The 12,500-nt window shown below is 31.2% G+C and overlaps 1 protein-coding gene across 1 annotated transcript in view; it reads right to left on the bottom strand.

Moving 5' to 3' along the window:
* Positions 1 to 9,989: 9,989 nt before the first annotated feature.
* The window catches only part of LOC137619773 (uncharacterized), a 5,545-nt gene continuing 3,034 nt past the window's right edge, over positions 9,990 to 12,500 (bottom strand). The window contains exon 3 of the mRNA XM_068350076.1: positions 9,990 to 10,946. Within this exon, the coding sequence (XP_068206177.1) occupies positions 10,704 to 10,946 (243 nt within the window). The 3' untranslated portion in view covers positions 9,990 to 10,703. The remainder of the gene's footprint in view (positions 10,947 to 12,500) is intronic.

The following is a 12,500-nucleotide window of genomic DNA, read 5'->3' as shown; positions in this document are numbered from 1 at the left end:
TCGCCTAACAAAGGAACATAGTCTAGTTTATCCCTTCCGTTCTCCAGAACTAACTTTAAGTAATTTATAGGCTACAAATGGGGCGACAGTACACCTTTAGTTGCTAACGTGATAGCTTCTACATAATCCTTGGATTTCTCAATGAAATGTGCAATTCTGTTATGTATGTGATCTATCTTTGAATCATAATACGTTAACGTTGCCAACAAATCCTGTACTTCCATAATCTGACTGATATTACTGGAATATTCATTTACTAAATCCATAATTTGATTGATTGAAGCTAACTGATTCCTTAGTTCTGACATAATCAATTCATCTTCATGAGTCAAGAACTCATTTTTCTTATTTTCATTACTAATCTTAAGACAATTGGAAATTCCTAAACCTAAACTTGCAATAGACCCAAAGATGTTTAATGCAGCAAAAATAAACGGATTTCGTCTTCCTTTATGTTCGTGTCCTACAGTCCACATCAAAAGGTCACGAGCCAAAGATTCTGTCTCGTAAGTCTTATTTTGCAAGTCATCAGATAGCATCTCTGCAACTTTTAGTGTCGATCCAAGCGAACTCTCTGTAGTCAAATGAAAATGTCTTCTATGCAACTCATCTAATGAGACAGAAAACCTTGAAATGGCGGTTTTTAAGCTAGTGACATCATTCTCTGTAAGAAAAATTGCTTGCATATTCATTTTTACAACTACGTTGCTCGATGTAATAAAAACGTCTTCTTGTCTTTCAACTATAGTGCCATATTTAAAATCTATACTTTTAGTTTTAGAGCTCATCCCACACGAGAAAAATGGCTGAGCAAACAATATCACTACCAACAACAAAAAATTCATCTTGGAAACCTGTAACAAGAAAAATATATGTAATTACTCCTGTATTAAGAAAAAAAACTTTTAATCACACAATTAAAAATTTTTCCCTCACTTCTTTCCCTCTTTTTTTTTCAATTTCTTATGTGAGCCAATGGTACTATTCTCTCATCTGTGTGTTGGGACACGTTTTGAACTCTAAACCTATTGGCCGTTAATGTTTCCAAAATGTTAAATGAGCCTTCAAACTTAGGTATTAGTTTATAATTGAGTCTCTTACGCACATTTATCTGTATATATACATTATCACCCACGGTATATGTTTTAGTTGGCTTCACTATTTTATCATGATTCCTTTTCATTATGATTTGTGATTCTGCTAAATTCTTTCGAAGGATATCATATCGACTTTTGCTTGCATTTATACATTCTTTTAAAGGATTTGATAGATTAGTTATAGGCGTTAATACATGGAAAGGCGTTCTAACTGGGGTACCATACAATGCTTCATGCGGTGACATTTTAATTGATATATGATATGAACGATTCAGAGTACTCAGTGCCGCAGGTATTGCAATATCCCAGTTGGGGTCTGATACCCCTAGTGTTACTCTTAATATATTTAAAACCTTTCTATTTGCTCTTTCCACTAGCCCATTCGACTCTGGGTGATATATCATGGTATTTATTTTCTTTATGCTAAGGAATTCACACAATGAGGTAAGAAAGTGATTATTAAATTCACCACCTGAGTCTAATATTATCATGTATGGAATTCCACGTTTACAAATGTTAACATATCTAAATATATTCTTTCAAAGGGTTGATTGGGCACGGGATAAGCCCCTAGGCTGACAGGTGTTTTCGCATGCCCTTTGTTTTACTAACATGTGCGACAATTAGCTATATGTCTTTTTATATCTGTAAGCTTCGTATGCCAATAAAACAATGATTTGGCTTTCTGTGACATTAATGGGAACCCCAGGTGTCCATGTAATGGATTTGCATGCAACCAATTTAGGACAGTGGTAATAAGTGAGATTGTTACTACTACCTGGTCGTTAGTTACATGTGGTGTATTGCGGGTTTTCCTTGTCACAGTCCTACACAGAATATTATCTTTGATTATATAATTCTGCTGCTTATACTTTATATATCCCTTTTCCTTATGATTACCTTTCAAAGCATTTATAATTGTTTCTATTTTTTGATCTTTTCTTTGCTCAGTCTGTAATAATTCAGCGCTCCAGCCTAAATCTTCTTGTTCAGATATCGTTTTAACAATAGGCATGGATGTTGATATATCTATTAATTCAGCTAAAGGCTCCGTAGACGATGTCACGGGGTTGAGTGATAATGCATCCGCAATGATATTTGCTTTCCCGGGTAAATACCCGATTCTTGCGCCAAAATCTTGAATGATCAAATGCCACCGAGTTCGTTTAGGGCTGTGGTTGAAGCCTTTAAAGAACTCGGTTAGTGGTTTATGGTCAGTAAGAACCTTAACGGGATAACCGTAAATTATGAACTTAAAATGCACTAGTGAATTAACAATAGCTAGCCCTTCCTTATCTATTACTGCATACTTACTTTCGTAAGTTCTCAATTTTTGAGAATAAAAAGCTATCGGGAAAATTTGTTTATCATATTGCTGAAGCAATATCCCTCCTACTCCTACTAAGTCTGAGGCGTCGGTTGCAATGAAGAATTCCTTACCGAAGTCAGGAAATTTTAAGATAGGAGAACTACACAGTTCATCTTTCAAGTTATTAAACGCTGTTGATGATGCTCAGACCATATGAAATCTACGCCCATCTTCGTAAGATCAGTTAAAGGAGCGACTATTATTGAATAGTTGCGTATAAAACGCCTGTAATACCCACTACAACCCAGAAATTGCTCTATTCCCTTGACATTAGTAGGTATGGGGAAATTACGTATAGCCGACACCTTACCATGGACTACTTTAAGACCTTGGCTTGACACCATGAAACCCAAATATATTAATTCTGTTTTGAAAAACTCACACTTACTAATCTTTACCCTTAAGTTATGTTGTCTTAATCTCTGTAGTACTAGTTCTAACTAACGTGGATGTTCTTCTAAGGTGTTGGAAAAGATTACAAGATCGTCCATATAGGCATGCAATATATCCCCTAACAAGTCTCCAAACACTATGTTAATCATTCTCGTAAATGTTATAGGAGCACAACGTAAACCAAAAGGCATCCGTAAAAATTCATAATGTCCCCTGGCTGTACTGAAGGCTGTGTATGGGATACTATCTTCTTCTAATGATATCTGGTGAAAGCCTTTAAGTAAGTCCAAGCTGGTAAAATATTTATTCTGACCTAACAAAGACAAAATATCGTCAGTACATGGCACTGGGAATCGATCAGGGATCGTCTCCTCGTTTAGACGACGGAAGTCTACGTAGATACGCCATGTTCGATCTTTTTTCGGTACAACTATTAATGGAAAATTATAAGGGCTGTTTGATTTCCTAATGACTCCTTCTTTTAGCATTTTACCTACTTCATCATTTATTTCATTCTGGAATTTCATAGGGAGTCTGTACGAGGGTACATAGATAATTTTCTGCTTGTCCTTTAACCTTATTTGATGCTTGATTACATCTGTTTTTCCTAAGGATCCATCCGTAATGGAAAAAACATCATGATATTTAGTGAAAAGTCCAAAAACTTTCTGCTGAATTTCTTCGTCTTGAATTTCTTTATTGATTTTATTTTTAATAGATTGCAAAAGGGATTCATCCGCAACTGATTGAGAGTGATTGATTTCAGCATGCGATGTTTATAAACTTCTACATCCAAGATATGTTGATTTTTGTGAATTACTAAAGTGTTATTTAAATGATTAGACTTCAATATTACATTGTTGATGTGAGCCTACTGTATGAATAGCTTGTGTGACAGACAATCCGTTAGTTTTCAAAGTGTCGGAAAGCATTAATGTTTTCTTTATTTGCACTATTAAATTCGAAGGTACGTTTGGCTCGATAGATTGCGTACAAGATGATATTACGGGTGAAAGAGAATTCTGCTGGATCGCGTATATTATTTTTTTATTAGTGAGACAAGTTATTGGTTCTTCAACGTACGTTACGGTTACATTTGTCGTCTCCTTTTTATCCAAAACTGATTTTAAGCTATTAGAAGACTTATAGAATTTCCCTTTGATATACACGCTGTGCTTGGCAGGGGCTAAGATAATGTTTTGATTTCCCATAGATGGGTATCCTATAATTACAGCTGGATACATATCAAGGTTTTGTACAACAACAAATGTATCGGCAAATGTGCGTTTACCGACTTTGAATTGAACATGAGTTATGCCTATGACATTTAATTCATTATTTCCTATGCCCGAGAGTCTAACTCCGGATTTTTCTATCGGAAAGTTCGAAAACAACAAATGATGTGTCCTTAAATCCATGATATTACGTGGACTACCAGAGTCAAAAAATAACGTAAAGGATTTGTGTTCTAAATTTACAGCATATAAGGTTGGTCGTTACTCATTTTTTCTTATTATTGTATGAATTCGTTGCAAATCTACGGGAGCATGCACTGATTTACTTAATTCGGCCGTGTGTTTCATAGGAAAATCTATTGCCTCACAATGATCTGATAAAGCATAAAATTGATTATTCAATACTATTGATGTTGACATGAATGACCTCGACCCAACATCACTCTCTTCCCCACTGGAGTTAATTATGTGGTATTTGCTTTGCTCTGCACATTCTGAAAATTATTCTGACCTTGCGAGGTCTGGTTTGACGACCCAGGCTCAGCGATATTCGAAGAGGTGTTTGTTTGTTTCGGACTCTGAACTACATTGACATTTGGTTGTTTTTTCTTATTGTTAAAATGAGGATTTTTCTTTTTATTTCCATACGGAACTGACTGTGGAATTGACTGTGTATTTCTGGGATACTGTTGTGTCTTGCACGAACAGAATTTCGTTCTGCAGTCCGCGATTAGGTGACCTTGACGTTTGCAATTATAACACGTCATTCCCGCTACTTGACTATTATTAACTACGTTCACTGTTTGTGGCTTTGTTTCATTCTTTGCCAAAACTTGAGTTAACACGGGATCGAGGTCTGGACACTTAGCCATGTGTTTTTTTATCTGTTTATATACATCCAATTCCGTACTTGCAGGCGCTAACTTTTTATCCAAACACCGCACTAAAGCTTCAGGCAACATAAGTGTCATGCAAGTTAGATACATTAATCGTAAAAAATCTTTCACGGAGATGTTATCTCTAGTAACCCAAGTGGAATTACCAAAATTATCCTGATATTCATTAAGCCTATCAGCTATGAGAGCTGCTCTCTCAATAACATTAAGCCAATTCATAGTGGCTTGATTAATTGTATTTCTTAACGTTAATACTATTATCCAAGGCTTCTTCACCCCCATAGACTGCGCGTAACCTAACTTTGAAATCATCCCAGATAACTGCTTCTTGAAATGAAACTCCTCTTAAATACGCACTCGCATCCCCCTTAGAAAAATCTATAAAACTTTTAGCTTCTTGTAATTGTACAAAAGGGTCTACGATTTGTTTGGCATTTAAATGGGCATTGACGGATGAAATCAATGACTCCACATTTTGAGGCAAGAACCCATTAACCCGACCCTGAAAAGGAAGGATTGCAGACCTGGCATTTACATGCGTCTCAATCGGGAGAGGATTACTCTGTCCTACGCCACTAGGTCCAGGGGTGGGGCTCACAGGGGGCGTCATGAGTGCTGTGTTTCTTTTCCTATCTCTTCGACCCCTTGCAATTCTATCAAAATATCTATATGAATACAGACGTCCACTGCGTAAACATATAAGCTCTGAATGACAAAGATTATAATATAATTCCCGAAAACAATCCTACTAATCCTAAGACATTTCCCGAGAATTTCTGAAAGAAAACGGAACACAAAGATATTTCCAGAGAATTTCTGAAAGAAAAAGGAATTAGCACAAAGAGAGAAAAATTTCTAGATGAGAATTCGGAGTTGAACACAGTTTCCTTTAATGAAAGGAAAATAAAAGATTAGCAAACACCTCACCCCAGTAATAATCGACTAACGACTCGTGATAACTACACTTCACTGCCCAAACTGAAATGAATTTGAAAATTGTACTTAGCTTTTATATGGTTCTGTGTGATGTCGTCACATCCTCTCTCTCTCTTGACGTTTGGGTGAATGTTTCGTCCGAGTTTCCGTTGAATGTAGTGCTTCCTGGATATGTTTTGTAAGCGTTGAACGTCAGTCCTTCGGTTTCTTAGGATGTTGATTGAAGATCCAGTTCATCAGTTTATATATAACATTCATCAAATGTTGTAGACTTCGATGGACTATGTTACTTAGTCAAAATTGTAGATTCATTAACGTTGATTTCTTGAAGATCTTTCTTAGGTTTTTACAGCTTTATTTTTGATTTCTTGAAGATCTTCCTCTAATTCTTAGAGTATCATTATTAATTTATGAAGATCTTTCTCTGATTCTTAGAATTTTAGCGCTGCCACCATTTATTAGTGTTCTACTGTTATTAACACACAGTGAGTATGTGTTGTTTGAGATGTTGAGTCTTGAAATAAAGTTCATCATTGTAACTTTAAAAATGTTTTATTCTCTAAAAACAACAGTGTTAAACATCTCCATCACAAAAGTGTAGCTGGTTTGGTCGGGTGACCAATTAAGGTGAAGTATAGATATGAACTGCCTAAATTATCAATATCACAGATACCATATGTTTAGTTGTCTCAGCATTTAAACACAATATGTAAACTTTACATTCGTCTCGGAAGACACCTGCATCCGGTGACGACACAATATTTCACACGGTATGCATTTATGTTGAAGCTTCAGGAAAATGTTACATTGCTGAGGGAAGCAAAATACATCCTGTTATGATTTTATCTGAATACAGCAAATCTCACGCTAGCATCTTCATCCACAATGACATATTACGTCATGTGTTTTAAATATGTAATAACTAACTATTACACACACACACATACATACATATATATATATATATATATATATATATATATATATATATATATATATATATATATATATATATATATATATATATATGTGTGTGTGTGTGTGCGTGTATATATATTTTATATCTATATATATAAATATAAATATATATATATATATATATATATATATATATATATATATATATATATATATATATATATATATATATATATATATATATATATATATATATATATATATATATATATATATATATATATATATATATATATATATATATATATATATATTATATATATATATATATGCGTGCGTGTGTGTTTGTGTGTGTACGTATGTGAATGTGTGCATATGTGTGTGTACACGTGTGTGGGTGTGAATATTTCTGTGTGTGTGTTGGTAAAAATCAAGAGAATTGATATTTGATGAGGGTGATATGTGTTTTATTGCCACGAAAATTAAATTTAAAAGACTTGATCGAAGCTGTTATTTGAGGTCCCTAATGGAGAATAGACCAATTAAGTCTTAATTTTCCCTTTTGGGGCAATAATATTTACATATATATATACATGTGTGTGTGTGACAAATGATATATATATATATATATATATATATATATATATATATATATATATATATATATATATATATATATATTTATATATATATATAGATATATATATATATATATATATATATATATATATATATATATATATATATATATATATATATATATATATATATATATATATATATATATATATATATATAGTATATAGGTGTTTATATATATATATATATATATATATATATATATATATATATATATATATATATATATATATATATATATATATATATGTGTGTGTGTGTGTGTGTGTGTGTGTGTGTGTGTGTGTTTGTGTCTGTGTGCGTGTGTTTGTGTGTGTGTGTTTGTGTTTGTGTGTTTTTCGCTGTGCGTTTGTTTGTTTTTCGTATCTCTATCTTCATTTTGACATATCCCTCTATGTATATCTTCCCAAGAAATTTTTATGGCACTTAAGAACAGGTACATATAAGTTAGAGTATTTTGTTGTTAAATATCCTAGCACCATTAAAGCAATAATATTTTTCTTTTTTAACCTCAACTTCTAATGATCCTTATGTATTGTCAAATAAGATTAAACTAGATTTTATAATTTTGATGCGAGTGGAAAATATTATTGTCCCCAATTCATTTAAGAAATTAATAGTTAGGTTCTTTCCATGATTGATTGATAACATACCTATAGATACTTATTAGCATTTGATCTTAGTGTCAATAGCCTTATTCACTAGTTTGTGAGATGGTCAATATTGGGTTTTTCAGAGGTAATTATCATTTCACACAAGTATCGAAAAATTTACTTAGCACGGCACTTAGAGGATACTCAAGATGTCACTTTGTCATAGAAATCTTATGTATAATCATTCTTAATATCAATTGTTCAATTGCTGAAGAAAATCAAAGCAAAAATAGTAAGGAGCAAATTTTTTTTTATTTGTATTAATCAGAAAGATTATATGATAAAATTTATTAGAACCATCTTTTTATTCCTTATCTAAGAAAAATATCTCTGAAGTTCTAAAAAAAAAAAAATTATTGTTGTGTATTTTATGGATATTCAATTATTTCAGCGAAAATGGGCATTTCCTTGTCTGTTCTTGATTACACAAAAAATCATTATGATCTATTTTGCCTAAACATTTCCCTTTGAGTTAATCATTTCTAGGCATATTATTATCTGAGATATAATTTCAAAATGAAGTTACGGAAGTGGCTTTAACATTCCATCACCTCGGATTGGCTAAGAATGCTTGTTTTCAGAGGTGATTTTCATTAATATGTACAGAACTACACACACACATATATATAAATATATATATATATATATATATATATATATATATATATATATATATATATATATATATATATATATATATATATATATATATATATATATATATATATATATATATATATATATATATATATATATATATATATATATATATATATATATATATATATATATATATATATGTGTGTGTGTGTGTGTGTGTGTGTGTGTGTGTGTGTGTGTGTGTGTGTGATGAAAATATATCACTAACACTCTTGATTTCAATCGACGGCTTGTCATAAACCTATATCTCTCTTGAGGGCTCAGTTAGTAGAATACTCGCAGGCATGGTTTTCTGCTGAATAGGCAGGTGTTCGAATCTCTCCCAGAAGATATCAACATAAAATGAATTGTAGTGGATATATATTACCAAGATAGAATTCTGTATTAAAGGTCATTGTGGTCTATATATATATATATATATATATATATATATATATATATATATATATATATATATATATATATATATATATATATATATATATATATATATATATATATATATATATTACTTTTTTATAAAGGATTCATATTAATTACCGAATATATTTTCTAACTTATAAGGAATTTTTATATTAATTCTATGAGACGTATCCGATACTTCTATAAATATATGTTTAGAACTGTATATTGGCGTGTCACGTTCAGTGAAATTCTTGTTAAAACCATAAACACTATTTTAATATTTTATCTAAAAGGAAAAAAAGTTATTGAGAATTTTATAATTTTTAGCTATATTTACAGGTAGACAACTACAAGTGTCTATTGAAAACTCTTCTTCGAAGAGAGATCCAAAGCACCATGATTTTTTTTCTAAACTTCACAAATACTTACTTATATGATAAATTTGCTTGATACTGGCTTTTCATTGTATTTTGAAAATTGAGTTTAGAGACATATTTCAAAATTGATTATTATCACTAAAGACGAACGTTGGAACAGTGACATTTGCCCATATTTACATTGATGAAAAGTTTCCAAAGATATCATCCACCTGAATTAATTTGGAATTTTAATTCTGCATTATATAATACTAAAGATGGGATTATAAAACTTCCCTCAATTCAGCAAACACTTCAAAAACATACAATGTAAAACTATTCCTTTGGAAACTCTTCCAGAATATATGATGCAAACCTTACATTTTACAAATGGTTCCAATGCAAATCTAATTACGAAGTTCCATTCACTAACAATTCTCAGGAATACACGCTAAAACGCTTCATAAACAATTCCTCAAAAAATAATGTTTACGATTTTTCGTTTAAATATCTTTCAAAGGCAAAATTTGTGATACTGTACTTCTCTTCTCCAAATATTCCTCAACCGTAAGCAGTTACAATTTTTATGTCACAAACAATACTGTTTACAGCAACAGTTATCAAGTTTATTCCGTTACTCATTGCTCTCACAGCTATTTCCTACTCGCATTTTGTTATATTTTCTTTTTCTACACTCCCTTTTAAATAGAAAGTTGTAACAATTCTTTCAAAATCACTTCTATCGAATAATTTGGAATATCTTTCTTCCACACGTACTTACCCGACGAAAAGATTGTTTTTATTTTTACAATTAGGATTGAACTTCTATTAATCCACATAATATCCGGCATTTTCAGTTGCCGTCTTATAGGAACTTTGGAGGCATTGCAACAAGTTTGATTCCTAGTTTATATCCCTGACTCTGTTTAGCTGAGTTTCTGTAAAGTGTACTTCTTAGATTATTGTCTTTCAAGAACTTTCAGAAACGCAGACCCTAATTTAAAAATCACCACCTGAACACCTTTAACTCTTTTCATCCCCAGAAACTTCTTGGGAAATAATTCATACTTGCAAGTTCCTTAATTTCTTCCCGGCAAGGCACAATATAGTCCACTAGCTGAACTTAAGTCCCCAGAATATCCAGCATTATACAACTGCAGCATCTTCATACTCTCCCCAATTGTTCTTCTCCCTGATAACAGTGGTTGACACAGGCCCTGGATTATCTGTCGAAGAGGAGGAGATCGACCGCGAGACGCCAGCACTGGCTGATGTGTCGACTGGGAGAGGATGACGGTGATGAGGTCGATTTCGACGACGCGGGCGAAGGCGGTGGATGTTCGTCCCGACGAGAAGGATGATGATGGCGGCGTAGAAGATGACGATGACCTGAAAGATTAAGAATATAAGTATCTATCCTAAGTCGAATGCAGTTGTGTCTGAGATTGTATCATTATTTTAAATGATTTACAGAGATCTATATAGAGTATTTGCATAAACAAAATTCACAAGCAGTTTTCAGATATTACGTTTACTCTTTAGTGTGGATAATACACAAAATATTCGGAATGTACAGTAGTTGCTGAAAAACTTCTCTCCTCCATAAGATTAATGAAAGACATTTGCGATAGATTATTTCAATGATTTTACGAAATTACAATAACACAATTGAAATTTTACACTTGTTCAGTGTATTGAAACACACGCAATTGGTGTTATAAATATTCAGAAAAATGTAAAACATAGTCAGTATTTGACTATTGAAATATGTAGTGGGGTTTTTTCTTAGCTTCATTACTAAACTTTTGATTAATAGTTACACTGCATTGTTGTTCATGGCCAACATAGTGAGATATATATATATATATATATATATATATATATATATATATATATATATATATATATATATATATATATATATATATATATATATATATGTATATATACATATATATATATATATATATATATATATATATATATATATATATATATATATATATATATATATATATGTATATGTATATGTATATATGCATACATATATATATATATATATATATATATATATATATATATATATATATATATATATATATATATATATATATATATATATATACATATTTATATATATATATATATATATATATATATATATATATTTATATATATTATATATATATATATATATATATATATATATATATATATATATATATATATTATGTATATATATATATATATATATATATATATATATATATATATATATATATATATATATATATATATACATAATATATATATATATATATATATATATATATATATATGTATATATATATATATATATATATATATATATATATATATATATATATATATATATATATATATATATATATATACTCATGGCTATTACACATTTCACGTGTATGGCTGGGGTTCGTGAGTTTAAGTTTTTTCCTGTGGAACCCACTGAAGTGGTTGGGCACCACAGGCACACTGGGTGGCTGGGCTTGCCACGCAGATGTTCTGGAGAGCCTCTATTCTCATGAAAACGTGTTTGTTTATATAATTGAGAATCTACCATCCATATAAATATATACGCACACACACATACACACACATACACACACACACACACACACACACACACATATATATATATATATATATATATATATATATATATATATATATATATATATATATATATATATATATATATATATATATATAACAAGGCATTTCGCCCAATTTTGGAGGGTGGCCGACATCAAACAAATGAAACAATAAACAGGACCCCTACTCTCTACGTTCCTCCGAGCCTGACAAGGTACTCAACTGAGTTTAGCGGGTACTGCTAGGGTGCCACAGCCCACCTTCCCCCGTTATCCATCACAGATGAAACTTCATAATGCTGAATCCCCTACT

This window comes from Palaemon carinicauda, chromosome 26 (assembly GCF_036898095.1).
Source record: "Palaemon carinicauda isolate YSFRI2023 chromosome 26, ASM3689809v2, whole genome shotgun sequence".
NCBI classification, from domain to species: Eukaryota; Metazoa; Arthropoda; class Malacostraca; order Decapoda; family Palaemonidae; genus Palaemon; species Palaemon carinicauda.
The sequence above is the reverse complement of the archived record's forward strand: the minus strand, read 5'-3'. Positions and strand labels throughout refer to the sequence as shown.